General features: G+C 35.8%; 1 protein-coding gene across 1 annotated transcript in view; it reads right to left on the bottom strand.

The window, feature by feature from the left end:
- The window catches only part of ADAMTS6 (ADAM metallopeptidase with thrombospondin type 1 motif 6), a 142060-nt gene that overhangs the window by 109939 nt on the left and 11850 nt on the right, over positions 1 to 20271 (bottom strand). The window contains exons 4-6 of the mRNA XM_058043708.1: positions 18014 to 18231; positions 17429 to 17512; positions 16787 to 16932 (exon numbers count right to left, since the gene is read on the bottom strand). Coding sequence (XP_057899691.1) covers positions 16787 to 16932; positions 17429 to 17512; positions 18014 to 18231 — 448 coding nt within the window. The remainder of the gene's footprint in view (positions 1 to 16786; positions 16933 to 17428; positions 17513 to 18013; positions 18232 to 20271) is intronic.

The raw sequence follows: 20271 nt of genomic DNA, 5'->3' as shown, positions 1-20271 counted from the left end.
GAAAATACTTTCATACAGCTGCACCAGACACTTGGGACACAAGTGATTTAAGATTTGTATGGGAGAAGACTCTCTTCAACACACAATGAGAGAGCAAAGGATACATCTGAATATCTAGGATGGCGGAAGAGCTTATGACATACAGTATTTGCAAGATACAACAAGGTCAGTAACAATGACCTCTAACAAAAGAAGGCACAGTGAAATAGCATCACTGAAATAGCAGATATAATTTTGCAGGCTTAATACCATTAACATTTTTATTTGCTTTCCTCATTCTACAGAAGTCATATAACTTGAACTCAAGCATGGCAGGGGAAAAAGCCAGTCAAGGTGGGAGAAATGCTTTTTAAAAATAACACTATACATTGTAAAAGAAGTCCTAATTATTACATTTTGTTTTTAGAGTGACACTTTGGTGATTCAGGCTGAGGAATCTGCATGGTTTTGTTGGGTTTAAAGTGTGGAAGGAAAAAGTGGGTTTGGTGTCATTCCCCACACATGCACACACACAAAATGTTCTTTTGTTCCTCCCCCTCCCTTCCATACACTAAATCTAGTTGTTATCACCTATAAGGAAGAAGAAAGCACTCTGCCCTCTAAATGGCCTAAATCTTTCAATATGATATACTCATGCAGAGTTAGTTTCTAGATATATATAGTTGTGCAGAGCCAAGTTAATATTTAAGGCACTTGGCATAAGTATTAGAGTTTGACTTAGAGATCAAAATACAGGACTGCAGCCACAGTAAACACTCTTCCTGATAACTCACTAAGCAGGAACACTTAAAGAGAAGTTACATGTATAGAGGTCACAAAGGATGATAAAATTATGCATTATAATTATATAATTACATATTATTCTGATGGCAGAAAGGCCTTTTGGATGAGATTGAGAAAGATTAAAATCTTCTTTTACAGCCAAAGCAGCCACACTGCATTTGTGTGTCTCTAACAGCTCAATGTTTTAATATATTCTTGATTCTTTTAATGGTCAAAACAATTTCAATTTATCCATTACACATAAATAGATATATTAAATTTATTGAAATAAAACTGCTGCATGTAACAAATAATGATTTTTATCCAACTAGAACACAATATATTTCACTGCACTGTGCTACCACAAAAAAAATCATATGGTGGTATAAAGGAAATTAAAGGAAATGCTAATCTTCAGGCAGGAAAATACATATTGAAAATAAGTACCTCTCCTCTCTCTGAAAGAATGCAAGTTCTCCACTACATCCTTCCACACTAAAACACTTCATATATTCAGTGCTTGCCTGAGTAAGTTTCAAGTAAAAGCTTCTATAAACCATTAAGAAAAGCATATGTCAGTTTGCAAGGATGTACAGTGAGAAGACCGTTCAAAGTAGAGTAAAAATAGAGAATAATACAGAATAAACAGACAAGGTGAAGAAGGAATTCTAGTCAAAATTAAAGAATACTTTCATAACCATGCATGATGAAAGTAGATGAGAAGAGAGAGAGGCAAAGGTGACGAAAAAGTTCTTTGGTTTTTAGCTGGTTAAGACTGGTCTTTGCAGATTACTTATTTTGTATACAAAAGTAAGAAACACATTTTAGGAATTGCTCTGAAGATACAAATAAGGTATTTAAAATAATTTTTAATCGTGGATTAAGGCTTGGGTCCAAATCAGAGAGAAAGAGAAACAATTCTCACATAAAACCAGAATGGGAAAATTACTATTGCAATATGTTCTGAAAAATTAGTGATTGTTGGGTCAATTTTGCAAGTCAAATAATCAGAAACACCTTCATGGAAGTTTGAGTTGACAAGGGTTCCCTGTGCTAGATCGAATATTTTCCATTATTTACCCAAGGGTTCCCTGCCCTAAGTCTAATGTTTTCTATTGTTAATTGCCACATTGCTGGAATTTACCATCCTAGCTGTGTACAAAAATAAATGTTAAAATAAAACATGGACGCTCCTACTTATTTTAGTATTTGTTCCACTTATATAAAACCTTAAGTTTATAGGTACTATGCAAACCCTAAATATAAAAACCTCCTTGAGCATAAAAGCACTTTTCACACAAAGCAGCATTTTCCTATTTGTGATAGTTGATGCTGATCATGACCAGTGTTCCAAGTCTAGTTCAACAGCATTTATAACTTAAATTCTCTCTGGATATAAAATATTCACAAAATGTAACAGAGCAAAAGTACATGAAACATTCAGTACAAAGGATCTAAGCACAATGTGGTGCCATATTATCAAATATTAGAATACCCATCACTATTGAGAAACTAACACTTTGATTCAATAAACCATTCTAAATTGCTTGAATGTAACTGTTGCCTATTCATGAAGTGACCAGTCATTACTCAAAAGAATATACATGCATATAATTTTTTTTAATTAATTCAAATTATTGATTACATGTATTAGCTTGAGGTATCACTACCACATGTGTCAATGGTGGCAAGCCTTGGCAATGCACATACAACAACTTTGGGCTGTCTCCACAGTGTTCACAGAACCTCAGATGCTATGGATCATCCAGTTCCAACACCCCTGTCATCACCAGGAAGACCTTCCACTGGACCAGATGCTCAAAGCTCCATCCAACCTAGCCTTGAACACTTTCAGGTATGAGGCATTCACAGCTTTGATGAGGAACACCTAACAGTGCCTCACCACCCACACAGTGAAGAATTTCTTTCTAGTAACTAATTTAAATCATAGAATCATAAAATGGATGGGATATATAAGGATCATTGAGACCAGCTCCAGGCTCTGCACAGAACTCCCCAAAAATTACACCATGTGCCTAAGAGCATTGTCCAAATACTTCCTGAGCTCTGACAGACTTGGTACTATGATCACTTCCTTGGAGATCCTGTGCAAGTGTCCAACCATCCTCTGGTTGAGGAAACTTTTTCTAATACCCAATCTAAGCCTTCTCTTTAATGCCATTTTTCCCTTGGGTCCTATCACTAGTCATCAGAGAGAAGAAATCAGTGCCAGTCCTTCTGTTTCCCCCTGGGAGGAAGCTGTATACCACGATGAGTGTCCCTCAGTCTCCTCCAGACCAAGTGACCTCAGCCACTCCTCATATGGTTTTTCCTCTATATCCTTCACCATCTTTGTAGAACTCATTTAGACTCTTTCTAATAGTTTAATATCTTTCTTATACTGTAGCACCCAAAAGTGTCCCCCGCACTCGAGGTGAAGCTGCCCCAGTGCAGAGCAGAGCAGGACAATCCCTCCCTTTTCTGGCTGGTGATGCTGTCCCTGAAGGCCCCAGGACACACATGGCCCTCCTGGAGGCCAGGTCACACTGCTCATTCCTGTACCTACCCCCTGTCAGTTTAGAGAAACACAGAATAATCAAGCCTGAAAGAGGTCTTCAAGATCATCTGTTCAACCACCAACCCAGCACAACCACTGTCACCTCTAAACCATATCCCTAAGTTCATATTGAGAACATTTCCAGAAATAAGGACTACCTCCCTGAGCAACTTATTCTAATGCTTATTCCACACTTGCAGTGAAAAAATATCAATATTTTTGATAATATCTAATCTGAACCTCCTTTGCCACAACTTGAGACCATTTCCTCTTGTCCTTTTACTTGGCACTTAGCAGAAGAGATTGGCCCCCACCCCAATACAACCTCCTTTCATGTAGTTGTAGAGAGCCATGAGGTCTCACCTGAGCCTCTCTTCTCCAAACTAAACAGCTCTAATGTGCTCCAGCCCTCTGACTTACTTTGTGGCCCTCCTCCGGACCAAATTCAAATATGATAGAGGCTCCAGAGCTGGATGCAGGACTGCAGGTGGGGTCTCATGAGAGTAGAGGAGAAGTACCTCTTTGCCCCACTGGCCACATTTCTTTGGATGCAGCCCATGAAAAAATTGGCTTTCTGGGCTGTCAATGCACATTGATAGGTCATGTCCAGCATCTCATCTGCTGATCCCCCAAGATCCCTTTTGTAGGGCTGCTCTCAATCCATTCTCCATTCAGCCTGTGTCCATGTCTGGGACAGTCTGGGACAGCCCTAACCCATGTGTAAGATCTTATACTTTGCTTTGTTGACCACCATGAGGTTTGCCCTGGCCCAGTTCTCGAGTCTGTCCAGGTCCCTCTGGATGCCATCCCTTCCCTCTGGCTGTGTCGACTGCCCCACACAGCCTGGTGCTGTCAGTGACCTCCTGAGGTGTGCTCAATCCCACTGCCCACGCCAGAGAAGTTAAAATGTGCCAATCCCACTATCAGCTCCTGAGGAATGCCATTTGTCACTGATCTCCATGTGTTCACAAAGCAGTTGACTAGTCATCTTTTTGAGTGCAAGCCATCCAAGATCATTCCTCATCCACTGGGTAGGCCATCCATCAGATCCATGTGTCCCCAGTTTAGAGATAAGGATGTCGTGGGGGACAGTAGTAAATGCTTTGGAGAAGTCCAGGTAGATGACATCACTCACTCTTCCCTTATCTATCAAAACCATAACTCAGTCACAGAAGGCCACCAAATTGATCTGGCACAATTTCCCCTTGACGAAGTTATGTTGGCTGTCAACAATGACCTCCTTATTTTCCTTGTGTCCCAGTATAGTTTCCAGGAGCATTCAACCAATGATCTTGCTGAACACAGAGATGAGACTCACTAGCCTGTACTTCTCCAGATATTTTCTTTTTCCTTTTCTAAAAATGAGGGTTATGTTTCCCCTTCTCAGTCACAGGAAACTTTACTGAGCTATCATGGTTTCAAAAATGCAATGAATAGTGGCTTAACCATTTTCTCTACCAGTTCCCGCAGGACAGCTGGATACATCCCAGCAGGTGCCATGGACTCATGTACCTTCAAGTTCCTTAAATAGGCTCAAACCTGATCTTCTCCTACAGCCAGTGATTCTACATTCTATAATGATAGTCACTGATATTTATAGCCAGCAATATACAATTCTATATGGCCTCCTGCAATTCAAGCAGTGTTGGCTGGAGGACTTGACACTGAAGACTCAGAAAAAAAGTAATTGAGTACTTTGGCCTTCTCCATATCCCAGGTAACCAAGTCTCCTGCTTCCTTCTGGAGAGAACTCACATTTTCCCAAGTTTTCCTTTTATCTTTGACATACTGAGAGAAGCTTCCCTTGTTGCCTTTGACAGCCCTCAGCAAGTTTCATTTTATCAGAGCTTTAGCTTTCCTAATCTGATCCCTGCCTGCTCACACAATCTCTCTGAATTCCTCGCCGGCTGGTTTTGCCTGCTTCCACCCTCTGCAAGCTTACATTTTTGTGTCTGAATTTGTCCAGAAACTCCTTGTTGATCTTTGAAGGCCTCCTGGCATTTCTGTCTGACTTCTTCTTTGTTAGGATGCATTGCTTCTGACCTAGAGGAGATGACACTTGAATATTAACCAGATTTCTTGGACCCCTCTTCCCTGTGCAGTACTCTACCACTGTGCTGTCCCTTCAACAGCTCTCTTAGTGGCTGAAGTCTCCATGAAGACCAGTGCTCAGGAACATAAAGCTGCTCCTATCTGTCTATAGAGGGCCTCACCCACCTGGTCTTCCTGTTCAGACCCCCCAATATAATGTCACCTGCCCTCCCTTAAATCCTAATCTGTAAACTCACAGTTGGCTCTCCACAGATGATCAGGCAGAGCTCTGTGCATTCTGTGTCTGGTCACTGACACAGAAGGCAACACCCTCTGCTTGTCTCCTCTGTCTTTGTGAAACAGCTTCATCATTCCATTCCAGCACTCAGTCAAAGGAGTCATCCCACAACATCTCTGTGACACTGGTAAGACCACAGCCCAGCAAGCATGCACAGGACTCGGTTTTGTTTACTCTTCATGCTACTTGTGTTAGCACAGAGGTACTTAAAATGGGTTCTTGGTGAAGGATGAACCTAATTTACTAGCTTGAGCAGCTGGAATTCCTTCATGCTGCTCTTCATGTGTTCTCCTCCTGACCTCTGGTCTCTCTCCAAACTCTAGGCATGTCTTGCTGGCCCTGGGATCAAACTGGTAGGAGTGGAATGAATTGATGTTTCTTTCCTCCAGCAACTTTTGCCTAAAGCCCTCTTCACCAGCCTAGAAAGTCTATGACTGAAGATGCTCTTCTCCCTCTCTGACAGATCAACCCATCAGCCCACATGAGAGCACGTGCCATGGACTGCTTCAATACAGACTTGAAATACTATATATAGTGCATATTAATAGTTTAAATTAGAAGTATCTAGAATTTGGCATAAGTGCATGTTTGGGTGTTTAATGAGTGACTAGTGATTTAAGAATGACACTCAATTATGCAGTATTACAAGAGATTTTTTAATTCACAGTATTGATAATATTGTTATTGCGAGCCCCCATTAGACTGATGAGAAGCCATACAGCAAGGAAAGGGCAAATCAGAAGTTCAAAGATTTACAAGTCTAGAAATCAGTAAGAATTACAGCATTAAAAAACCCAAAAATTGTTGCAACAATGGAGCATATTCCCACTTAGAATACTCCCACTGCCACAATTTCACTTGCTGATAATAGGTCAATGTGGCAGCAATAAAAGTGAACTGAAAAAAATAATGGTAGGAGGAACTAGAATATAGTGTATGAAAGAGTAAATCTACACAAGACTTCCTAGTCATTACAATTGCACATGTAATTCTTTACAGTTTGCCAGACCACTACTTTTTCCCAGGCTGTGACAATATAAATTGTTTTGACCAGAATTTCAGTTAGTTCTCAGCATTATCCCAGTCTTCATATTCCAGCAACCATATTTTCCAGAGTTAACTTTATATAGTAAAGATGGTATAGCATGTGTCTTACACTTAGTTCATACAGTAATGACTATAAAACATGTATCTTTAGAAAAGTAGAAATGCCAGTCAAGGAAATAACTGAGAATGCATATTCACAAATAACTGGGAATGCAGTTATTTGTGAATTTTTAACATAGGCAGTAATTTAATTCTGAATATACCATATGTAAACAAATGTGGTTTCTTATTTTCTATATCAAATTTCTCATTCATTAAAATATTTGTATTTGAGCTGAAAACAAAAGACTTTGATTTTATATGAGTTTAGAGAAAAAAAAAATCTCTTGTTTAGCAAATCTGATTTCAAAATCAACTTCAGTACCAATTAGCCCTGCACATGTAGTTAGTCCAACATAGCAATTACAAAATATTCAAGTATATATACGTTTAACTGCAGATTTCTACTTTACTTCCACCATTCAGATCTGTCCGAATTTTAATAGCTATTAAAGTTACATTTCATCATACACTATGAAAGTGAAACAGAAGAGTTACAATTGCAAATAAATTCAATTTATTTCTTTATTTGAGATGACTCTGTAATATCCTGCTCCTGCCTATTCGCACCTGTTCTTTGAAAATAACTACAAAATCTCCAGACGCTTCCCTTGAAGTGTCATTTCTTTGCTGTAGATTCACTGAGAGCAAGCAAGCAAGGGAAAAATAATCACCAAAAAACCCACTGTAAGTAGTGGTAATCACTTTGGAAAGTACACTTAACACATTGAATATACTTAAAAATTAGATGAGAAGTTTATAAAAGCCATTAATTTAATACAGAAATGGGTAGCTCTTTAGAGAAAATACCATACCTAATTTAAAAAAGGTTGAGACACTCATGCACATTACTTCATTATTCCACTGCAATGTTTTTCAGAAAGTTTTAAGCAGCATGGAACAGGCAGTGCTCAGTTTAGGTTTTACTTCACTATTTGCATAATTAAAATGAAATAGCCATAAACTCAAATTGAAATCTTATCCAGATCCTACTAAAATAATGGTCATGCTGCAAGTGATCTCAAAGCATAAAGAATCATGCCCTCGATTAGAAAGATTGGAGTAAATTATCAAAAACTAGAGAATAGTAAATACTAAAATTAAATAGATATAATGTTGCCACTAGAAGAATGAATTTACAACCAATGTCCTAATTAAAACCACATTTTTAATGTACTCATACATAACCAATCTAATCAAAGGTAGCTGTAAAGTTGAGCTAAACAATCCAGACTCATGTTTAAAATGTGAAGAAAACATGAAATTGTAATACATAGATATTCATGTGCGGCAAGAGACAGAATTTATGCAACAGATCAAAATCCAAAACTGGTCAAAATCCAGGGAATAAACTGGCCTAATATGTTTTCCTGGATTGTTAAGAATGAGAAAAAACCCCACTCAAATACTGGCAAATGTATTATTCTGCCAGTCATTGTAGGTTATGAAAATAATAACATCCCCAAGAGAAGGGAAAAACATAGAAGAAGGTAAGTATTCTACTTGGACTACTAAGAAAACTTAAAAATTAGATGTTTTTAAACAAGTGTATGTACTTTATTAAAAAAAAAAAAAAAAAGCAAAATACAACATTTGAAACTGCTAGAAAGGCCTTTGTCAGATATCTGGCCAAGCAGTAACTGAGTGTTCTAGCAGATATCCCAAACTATTACCACCAAACATTTCCTGGAAAAACTATAATTTGAATAGTTTTATGACCCTTTGTGCAACTCAGAAGGTGAATGCCTGGATGAAAAAAAAGGGGGGGAGGGGAATAGGCATAAAAAGGTATTTTTCACTGGTTTTTTTTCTTTCTCTAGTAAGTCTAGTCTAAATGGAAACATTTATTTATAAACTACAGAAAGCATTAACATACCATTACTATCAACAGCACATGTAGTTTGGTATTTTATAGGTTTATCCTCATGCATTATTAATTGCCAAAAGTTTCACTGCCACATTTAGAGGAAGATTTTAACTGGGACAGTTTTGAGTTGCATTGCTCATCATGTGTGCTGGTAGATATTCTCAAATCTTCCAATTCAGAAAATCACCAGGTGTCTAACCAGCTCCCCTCAGTGAGCACATCTTAAGATAAATTTGTGGGATTACACCCAAAATTTCTGTCTCTCCTATTTCAGTTGAGATAGGAGAACATTATTTTTATTGAGTATTTTTATTTGGTACCATTTATTTTAATCAATCTAACAACAACAACCAAAAAAAAAAAAAAAAGAGCTTTCAGACTTCAAGTCAGAGCATGAAAATCTGAGCTTAACTCCATGACATTGGTCACTTTTCTGGACTTGGTATTAAATAAAGCACAGTTTGAACACATTTTGTCCATCTGGAATGGATTAGGCAAACTCTGGGTGTACCTTATACCTTTTCCATCCTTTCACCCTCACAGACTAAAATTTTATGAACTAAATCAGAATACACATCTTGTAACTAACCAGCTGTACACAAAGAGTCAACTAATGGCATCAGAAATTAAAAACAACAGCCTTTTTATTAATTAGAAAACATTCCACTCACACGTTTTGCTTGTTAATTAGCTGCAAATAACCTGCTGGTTGACATTTGCCATGCAATAAGCAGTTTTTCAGATTCACATTCTAGCTACTTTATTGTTCCACATGAGCTCCCTCAAATCCCAGAGAGTCTATTTGATTCCCTTCAGCTGCAAAATCTAGGAATAAAGTTTAAATACAAATTTACCCCCATCTACCCCTCAAAAAAATCCAACCAATTAACCAACCAAACAAAAAAGCACTCATAAAAAAAATTCTCAGCCATGAGTGGACACCTGAACAATATTTCCAAATTTATCCTAAGAAACATGAGATGGGGGAATAAAAAAACCCACCCAACATGTTTATAACTGCCACAGAAAGAGGAATTACATAATATGCCAAGGGATTTCATCCATTTTCAACTACTTCCTATTTTCTTCTATTGCCTGTTTTATCTACGGATTTCTATCATGTCACAGCCTACAGACTCTCACCTCACAAAAAGACAGAAATGGGTAATAAAGAATTCTTCACTGAGGTCTTTGAGTAGGTTTCCCTCTCACACGGAATACACAATGCTTGCAATCGTGGAACCTGGCTCTAGACCGAGGTTTACCTAAAGTGAATCATCTACACACTAGATCACAGTTGTTATGCCACATGTCTCAGTTGCAATTTCTCTTTTATCAATCTCTCATCATTCCAAAGAATATGCCTTAGCAGAGATAGCAAAGACCCTCAACATGTTTTTGACACGGAAGTAAGAATACAAAAGCTATGACAGTGGTGCCATATCTAGCAACATGACTGATTCAAGTGGTCAATAGCAGGTCTCTAAAATGGAGTGTAAGGAATGCATCCTGTAGAGAAACCCTGGAATAAACATTCCTACATGAAGCACTGTACACAACATAAAATGTCTCACTTTCCTCAGTCTGCTGAGCAAAGCCCTAGAAGACTTCAATTTTGTTTGGGGTTTTTCCCCAAATACATCATTTTAAATATGCAAATACATTTTTTCCTCTTAGAACTCTTCAATTCCCTGTAAACAAAGATACATGGGAATTTAGTACTACTATTTGGAAGCTGGGTCCTTACATTTTATATATCTGCAGAGACAGACACTAGGGGCAATATATGCCTCTCTGCTTTTCAAACCTCTCCCTCAATCTTACACGTGGTCACAAGAAAACCAGGTCAATGGACACTGTTATGATTTTTGCACAAAAATCAAATCAGGAAACATATTCTCCTGTCAGGGGCTTAAATTCAACTCAATGAACTCCAGTAGAAAAAGCTAAAAGGTTACACAAAAAACAAGGATGAAAAGTGCCTAATGGACTTCAGAGTCAAGTAAGTAAGAAACAAGACACAGAATTAGTGCTTGAAATTGGAGCTCTTCTTACAAACAGAGGAACTAGCCACAGGATGAGGATCCAAGACAAGGCTACATGAGAACAGAAATGCTTTGGATCGGCAGATTTATTGGACAAAGCTAGGACATTGTGCTCATGGAGCTTGATAAGAGTACCTTGTATAAAAGAGGAATCTTGCAACAACTTAAGAAGCCCAGAAGAAAAGTGGAAAATGCCTCAGAAAAGAAGCATAACAATCTTGGACCTGCAGGATTAAAGGAATGTGCAGAGTCCTAGCTGGTTGGCCTTACCAAATGCCTTAGGTAGTACAGAACCTGATGGGGCAATGCTACTTACTATTACATAACAAAAATATACTACTAACCTATAGGTTTGCAACTGACATGCAAAAGGAAAAGAGTATCCATTAAACAAATTTTCTTTTAGGACTGTTATCTGGCCAATGCAACTACAAAACCATCCCTGGCTGCCTAAAAACTCTAATGTTATTAAAGGCGTGATTGTGGTCAGCTCTATACAGGTATGCAAAATGAAACAAGAAATATTTTGTTCCTCTTGAGTATCTACAGCAATGTCAGAAACGTTTCTGTTCTTAGATTATGAACCACAAGAATTACCAGGGTTTAGGATTGCTGCCATTTAAATATACTTTCTGTATCCTAAGAAAAACTGGCAGCACTGGCCTGCACATTGGTTGCATCTCACAGACAAATGGAAGTGCCCCTTACCCATAAGGACACATGAATGAGCAAACAACTGATTGAAGCATCATGAAATTAATCTTATGCATATACAATAAACATAAACCAGCTCTGTAAAATTCTGTCCTTGAAACACTCAAAAAATCCACCATGTAATAATGCTAATGCCTCCCATATGGGCCTCAACAGTGTTGCCAGAGAAATGCTGCATACTCATACTGGTGTTAATGCCAATAGCAGCCATATCACACTGCTTAGCAATACACCTACTTAACTAGTTACAAGTACCCAGCAAAAATACAACTGTCTGTTAAGAGAGAGCTCATTTACAGTCTCACAATATTAACATATACAAACTCACTTAGGACCCAGACAAATAGAAAAAATATACCATCTGGGATACTGAGCATTTTTACTCTCATCAGTACAACCTGCAAATCGAGGTGTATTTGACTTAATCAATTATCAAAATTTATATTATATCAATTATTAGCTTACATCAAAATAAAAACATCTACAGCTGTCATTCTTTATTCAATCAAATAAGGATCCTTCCAACAGAGCGTATCAGTTCAGTGGAGCTGTGGAATTAATTGTTGCTAAAGCAGTAAACCACTTGAGAACTTAGGCCAAGTGGATTTCAATCCAAGTAAAAGATTTTTGTATTTCAAGGTATTTTAAGTCAAGAATTTCAGAAGGTGTATCTACATAAAACCACAAAGGTTTACAGTCTTTAAATTAAGCCTAGTAAGTTTTCTGCAAGAAATGTTTCCATAAAAGCGCCCTAGCTGCAAAGAGATCTCAATGTTTTTGTCAAGCATAGTGAATTTGTTTTCCTTTTAAAAGGTAAAACAAACTCATGGTGTGTGAACTAATAACAGTAGGTGACATTTCATTCAGCAATTACTGAGAAGTATTGTTTCCTTAAGTGACTGAGGTTTCAAATGTTTCTCTGTTTAAAACAATTGCATCTCACAGAGTAGATTCTGTCCCTTTAGAGATACACACCTCAAATTCCCCCCAAAACCTTCCTTTCTATGGTACATCCGGTACACGTTTTTACTTGATCTACTAGCACACCAGGAGGCAAAGTAATCTTCCATCTCAGCAGCAAAGCACTCCATTGCTGCAATGTTTAGAGAGTCAGCCACACATCGTTTGGATAAACAACTACTTAGTACCTGGACAAATCAAACTAACCCTCTTGAGCTATAGAGAAATGTAGCACTGGAGAACACTTCCAGGGTAAAGGAAAAACAAAATTTAAAAAAATTTTTCCCCTTCTCAATACTGTTCCAGAGTGTAAACTAGAATCCAACCTTCTGGCCATGCAGGTACACAGGAAAAGGAATGGTTCTGTTCACAATGTTTGGTTAACAAAGGCATTCTTAAGGAATGCCACAATTCCTACTTCATGATCTTTAAGATCAAGAGAAGGAAGCAACTAATCAAAATGGAAGGAAGCTTAGTTCAAAAATATAAATAAAAATAAAATAATAGCTGTACACTATAGCTTTTAAGTTTTGTGGGTTTGCAATTTATGGAGACCCTATTTCTTAAAGAGTTTCTGAAGAAACAAAAAGAGGAAGCAGCTTACCAAGGAAGGCTCAAAAAACAAATCACCAAACAAGAACTAACTTCAAAAAGGCAAATTGATACCTCTACACTGGGGTGGGATGCACAAGCCTCAAAATTTACACTGGCTTTTAAAATTAACTATCTGACATTGTGCTAAAAAGCAAGATTATCATAATGCAAGAATGCATTATCAAGATGCAAGAACACAGAAACCAAATGCAAGAGCTCTATCTTTATCAAAGGACTTGACATTAGACATCCATTCAAGTTTTTCTCCTATTTTTATTATTTTGTAGTACAAAATAATTTTAAGGATTCACTAGGTTTATCTAAAATCTTCATGAAAAAAAAAGGCGACATTGCCTTAACAGCATTACACCAATTATCAACCTCATAGTTCAAGTCTGTGTGCTTAGTATTTTACTTCCACCGGCCTCCAAGAACCCAACTTGGACAATTTCAGCAGAAAACATTGAATTCTGACACCTAAGTATATTCTCTTACAGGAAAAATCTAGGTGATATACAATATAAGGACTTACTTAGACCAGCCTCTGGCCTGTGTATTTTTAATTAGCAAACAAGAAGTTTTCTGCAAATTCCCTACCCACTTAGCAGACTGCAGGGTGGCTGCAGCACCACAACCCATAGACCAGGCACACCAAACACAGGCAGGCTCTTGTCCAAAGACTGGTGGCTTAGCAGGCATGGCAATGCCTCTGTGGGACTTAAGAGATCAGTTTGACACACCTCCACTCTAGTGAGGCTACCTGGTTTTAGCACACAGCTTATTTAGCATACAAAAGTCTTTCTGCATTGGTCAAGCAGATACTCCTAGAGAATGTGCTGCCTTAATACTGTTTTTCCCAAATCAGATCATGACATCTTTAAAAGCAACATGAAGGGACATCAAAGAAAAGGTGAAGTGCTGTCTTAATTTACATGGTTGAAAAGAATGACTCATTTTCTTAAAACCTCTGCCCCACATTTCAGATTAAGATTGTTGTAGTTGCAAACTTAAATACTTAGATAGGACTCAGTAATATTTTCAAATGCATCAATACTTACTAAAAAATCTGGTTTTAATCAACACAAAACTATTCATAATGTTGAATTGAAACTTTCCTACTTTCCATAAAGTAGAAGTGCACACAATGAGCAAAAAATTTATTCCAGTGTCAAAGTCAATAAAAATGTAATTACTCCATGCAAAGCAGAGCATCATCAGTTGGACAAATTCAGGAAACTGCTTTCAAAATACTAGTGGAGTGGCTAATAAGTATTCTAATTTTTGTGGTAGTATAGGCTCAAATTCCTTTGGATAGACATGGTCATTAAAGACCTTTCCAGTATATTATGATTTTAAAGAACCATAGCCATATCCATTTCTTTCTCAAATAATGTCTTAAATCTGGTTTATCAAGTGAAAGATAGACAAGAGAATGAAAACAAGTGTATCAACATTTCAGCAATTCATTTAGAATTATTAAAGTAGTGGATTACATGTTAATATGAATATAAATTTGTCCTTACTCATTCCAACCCCAAAAAGAACTATTGATTCTTCATATAACCTGATTCATTTTATTAATAACAGCTGGGATAGCTAGTTTTCAGTAAAAGCTGGATTTATCTACTCAAATTTATTAGTGCAGCCCTTGTGATTATATTAGGGAATCACAATTATTATATTACTATATAATATATTACTATATAATTACTATATATTACTATATAATATAAATAAATATTATTTACTATATTATATACTATATACTAATATATACTATATATTATTTACTATATTATATAAATAAATTATTATAAGAATTTTGGTGTGAAAGCATTTATAACTGAACTTTATAAAGGTAGGCATTGCTAGCCTGCAGACACAACACTGAGGCACTTCACTGATTTAAAATATAGGTATATTCTTGGAGGTGTAAACTTCTTAGAAGAAAACTAGAAAGTTATAAAATTCTTACACCCCTTTTAAAAGACAGCATACACATGCTACATACTTAGATAATTATAGCCCCCATAATGAACTATAAAAAGTCCTCCATATTTATTGGTTTTTGATGAAAAAACGTAATTTTGAATAGCTATTACTCACATTCTCTCAAAACCTGCTCCTTTTACACTTAGAGGCTTGCAAGTTAACAATGGCTTAAGTTTTTGTCTGGAAACACAGATCTATTCGGAACTACACTAGGAACATCCCACTGGAACACACTACCGCATCAGGGAAGCCAGTACAGAATACAGAGTAATCAAACACATTAAAGCACAGCTGCAAAAGACAACAACTGTGATTTGTAATGCCAGAAAACCACCAACAAAGTGTCAGGTTAGTCAGCTGTAGCAGTAAAAATACAGAGTTGCCAATACAACTTATCCATACCTACATTAAAGAGCTTCAACTGACACAACAATACCACCCAAGGATTACCCTTTTTCATTTGTCTAAATTATACCAGTGAAAGTCTCACGTGCAGCAGAACTGTGATCATATATTCTGGTTCAAAAGTCCTAGTGAAGGTATTACTTATAGGCACAAAACTGATCATTAAAAAAAAGCCTCTGTGAAAAATTAGGACCTTAGAATGCAACTATTTTCTTTTTCATTGCATTTGATTTATTTGTATCAGAGTTTAGTCTTTTTTTTACACTTCTTGAAATCTAAAAGCTTTCTGAATTACTCTAGCATTTAATCACTCTGATTTTTACTATGTACTATTTAGGATCATAAGTAATTGTATTGTAATCATATGTATTATATTATACACAATTAATACAAAATACATGCAAGTGATTCACTAGGTTCTACTTCCTCTCAAAAATAAAAAGATTTGTGCATTATGCAAAACAAAACCAGAAAAAACACCACCTCCCTTAGAAAAAAAAACAACTTCCACAAATGCTATGCAAAATTATACAAAAGATACATTATTTTAATCACTATTTCAATTTTTCTGCAGTGAATGCAGAAAAAAAACAGGTTACATACAAAGCAGTACAGAATTTGTCCTGGAAAGCAGAAATCACAATTAAAAGATCCTAATCAAAATAAGAACATACGAACCTGCTGCTGCTTAAACAAAACAAAAAAGAATAAATAGTATCCTTAAATAACAATGAGAATTATCTTCTATTAAAATACAGTTGCCTACATCAAACTGCAAAGGGAGAGACACAAATGCCTTTATCAGGATCACAGGATTACAGTGCAGGTTATGTTGAATTTATCAGAGTAACAGGGAAATAGAAGCAAACAAATAGGCACATATGCAGGCTTTGAAACTACCTATTAAAATTGTCACTTCTCATCTTAATTAAACATAATAAATCAAACCAGCTACAAAGCAGAGTCTCATATTGCTGGAATCTGCAAGAACCTGTTTTCAGAGAAATACTATTACACCAGTTGAAGTTCTGGCTTGAAATTCTTACAAAAACACTTTACATGGTTAACAATACATTTTTCATTCTCTTTTTTTCTCTGCGATCTTATGAATTCTTTTCAATTATTAAAGTATAAAATGTTCAATAGGAATCATCTTTTCTACTGTAATACTTCGTATTGGCAATTATGAAGTGAAAATAACAGCAGAAGCAAGTGATTTGCAGATCTTACTTTTCCAAATTCTTAATCTAAACTTTAATAATCTGATATATTTAAGACAACCCATCCATTAATTTTCCTCCTTTAAAAGTTACCTACCAGATATATTATTTTGCAACTAGCCTCTAGACATATATATGCTAAGAACAAGAAAGCTACAAGAAATAAAATAAACACAATACTTATAATGACCATACCTAGTAATAAGAACCGCATTATCATGGTGGGCAATCCCATTTTCTGGAATGGTGTTTCCATCACTTTGGTGGGAGAGAATGGATTTCTGCCACTTACAGAAGCTATCGAGGGACTTGTCTGCATGGTGGTTTATCTCCAAGTTTGGCTGCAATACAACATGCATACCAGAAATGTTCCAAACAAATTACTAAGGTCAGTTGTTAAGCCTTTTGAAAACTAAAATGGGACTATAATTAGAAGCAGTGGTTTCTAGGAATAAAATCTTCTTGCCATATTTTATTTCTGTAAAATCTGACCCCCAAGTTCAGCTGTGTATTACTGAACCATCATTCTTTCTGCTCCAACTTTAATAATCATTTTGTCAATACAGAAAAAAAATAAATCAAAATACAAATCTAAAAATAAAATTGACATCCCCGAAGGTGTAATAATAGTCACCTGAAATAAGAATACATATCTTTGAGATGATACACGAGGAATATTCCTTTGAACTGCTTCATCTTGATTAAAGCAGTGAAAAATTACGTGATAGGTTTTGAACTCAGAGGCAGCCACTTCAATCTATAATTAAATAACTTTACATTCTATAATAACATAACTTGTATTTCACAAGGTATAAAGCTTAGCACAATAGCTCTTACCTGATCTTCAGTGAGGACAATCAAACGTGTCACTATAATATTCACAACGTTTCCTAGACTGGAATCACGATAAAGTTTGGCAACCTGACCTCCAGAAAATAAGAAAAGGCACAAAGTCAGACAAGAAACACTACTTGCTTCCTAAATGGTTAAAAATTAGCCCAATTTCCTCATGTAGTTCCATAAAGCACATGACCTAAATATAAGTTATTAGACCCAAATAGAAGACCCAAAAAAATGACCATTCTGTTATTGAGTCACATTTTTCAATTGAAACTGTTTATACCTTGTTTCATAATTGATCCAGCACAATGAGCATTTAGTGTCGATATAAGCAGAATAAAACTGTATAATCTGAATGTAATTATTTGAATTCAAAATTAAAGACAACAATTTAAAAGTGATCACAACACACTTCTTGACATTTTCCCAAAATGCCAAGATTTCCAGTATTTAAACTATTCATTTCTGCAAGCTAGTACTTATATTAAAGCATCATTCACGGCAATAAATAAACACTTGGCAGGTCCATTATCATTTCAGTACAGAGGCATTGATACGAACACAGAGAAGGATGAAACTTACAATATTCATTACACTCAAAATGTAGTGTTCAATGTCTTTGCGACCATGGTATCCCACCATCATTTTGTCTGCTACTACCAGCGTTTCCACAAACCGTTCAAGGCTCACAGATCTCTTCTGTCGACTGTGACTGCTTCCTGTGCCATTGACGAGACGTGAAGCTGGAAAAGCAGATGCATCATTCATCCACCAAGGTTTGCCACTTCTTGTGAGGTCTTCTAGGAACCAAAACAATTAAAACGCTTAAGAGGGAGTCACTAGTAAAACTCATTCAAATGCAGCTGGTTTATGTTGAAATTGCCATCTCCAAGTTTCTAGAAAATAAGTCTTTCTTGAGGCAAAGAAAAATTAAATTTCTTTCTTTTCTAAATTATTTTTAACTAACTTATATATTGGAAAAGCAAATTTGAGCACCAATAATCTCAACTCCTCTTAAATTTGAATTAGCATGATAAAGCAAAAATCCTCTCTTAATATATCTGATTTTGCATGTTCATGTTATTATTAAAGATTAGTTATAATTAACCACAGGAACACGTCAGAATTTTAAAAATAAGAACAAGACAGCTGTAACCTGTGGAAGAAAAATACTAGAAACCAAAAATTCAAAATAATTATAAAAGTTATCTAATTACTAAGGACGAAACATGCTCATAACACACTAAAAAGCTTTTTCCCTCCTGCAAAAGTCTGTAATTTTTAGGCAAATAGGCTTACATGCCTAAAATGAATAAATTTTCACTTCAGAAACTTATATTTTATCTACCTTGTGAATTAACTGTAATAGAAAATTTTAAATGGTCTGACATAGGATACTTGCCATAGTCATTTCAACACAAATTTCAGTTTAAATATGTTGTTTTTTGGGTTTTTTCAGGTAAATATATAGAAAAATATTTCTTGTGTGCAAAAGATAAATTATTAAAAATCCAAAGAGCTGTAATTATCAGCAAAACAAACACTACAAGATGACTTTGAATTCTAATTCCTGTCCTCAGACAAAAATTGAATCCATCCTTCGCTACAAAGGAAGGGAAGGATGGATTCAATTTTTTGGCTTTTTTAGTGTGTATCATATATCCCTTTTCCACAAGAGCCAGCAAAGATCTCAAGCTAAAATTTAACAAAGTATATTGTTAGTCTGGTTTTATCCAAATAGGATCTCAACATATCTAAGTTATTCTTGGTATTTACAGATGAGCACAACAACATTAACAGATACATTTATAGCTGTCTGAACAGGACTGCTCAAATGAGTATTTTCTTGCATCATTACTTCTACTAAAACAGGGTCAGCTAAGGATGAATAGAGATAGAAACAGTACCTCCCATAAAAAACCAATGCTTTATGCAAGTCAGCTAAGCACACTGATTTCAAAGAGAAAAACTACACCACAAAGAATGTATGTTCAGGTCAAAACCAAGAATACAAACCTTCAGCATTCCTACTGTTGCACTGTTTCATAATTTTTGAGGCTATGGTATTGGCTCTAAAAGGCGCATATTTTAGAAAAGTCAAAAAATTTAAGTAAACCTTGTACTTATAAAAACACCAGTAACAAAATGGTCCTCATTCTCCAATGGTTATAATTCATTCTAAAAAAATCCTGTACAGAGTATTAAAAGCCCGGTTTGGATTCTATAATGACTACTAAGCTTTCTCCTGGTTTTCACCTCTATTCTAGAAAATTCAAAGTTGCTTGAATTATTCAAAGACTTTCATCACACTTATTTGTCTTAGAAATGTCTGGAATTCTCTCTGACAGCTACTGTACTAAATTTTTTTAAAATTCATTCTTTTTCAAATAACAAGTGCTGATAGTTTCTGATGCTCTTGGAGTGCTAGAAGTATTTTAGAAAGTACTGCTTCCACATTAATTCAACGTTTTCACTCAAAATTCATGCAAACTATTCCAAAGATTTAAAACCTACCGATTTCAAACATAAAACTTTCAGAGGAAAAAAAATATTATTTTGGAATCATCGTCATACTATCTTTTAAACAAAGGTCTCAGAGGGCTCCATAAGAACAACCATATCTCATTTTCTTATCAGATGAGAAGCTTAGGCTTCAGCTGATCTCAAAATTGTATAACTGCTAAAATATATCAATAAATAAAGATATACTATTTATTTAGTGAAAATAGTTATGTGGCAACTTACATCATTCTTTCAACACATAAGTTAAAAAAGAAAAAAATTAAGCTCCACTAACATTGAACATAATTATAAGGAAGTAAAAAAAGGCAAAAATAAAT

This window comes from Melospiza georgiana, chromosome Z (assembly GCF_028018845.1).
Source record: "Melospiza georgiana isolate bMelGeo1 chromosome Z, bMelGeo1.pri, whole genome shotgun sequence".
NCBI classification, from domain to species: Eukaryota; Metazoa; Chordata; class Aves; order Passeriformes; family Passerellidae; genus Melospiza; species Melospiza georgiana.
This window is presented reverse-complemented; position numbering and strand designations above follow the sequence as displayed.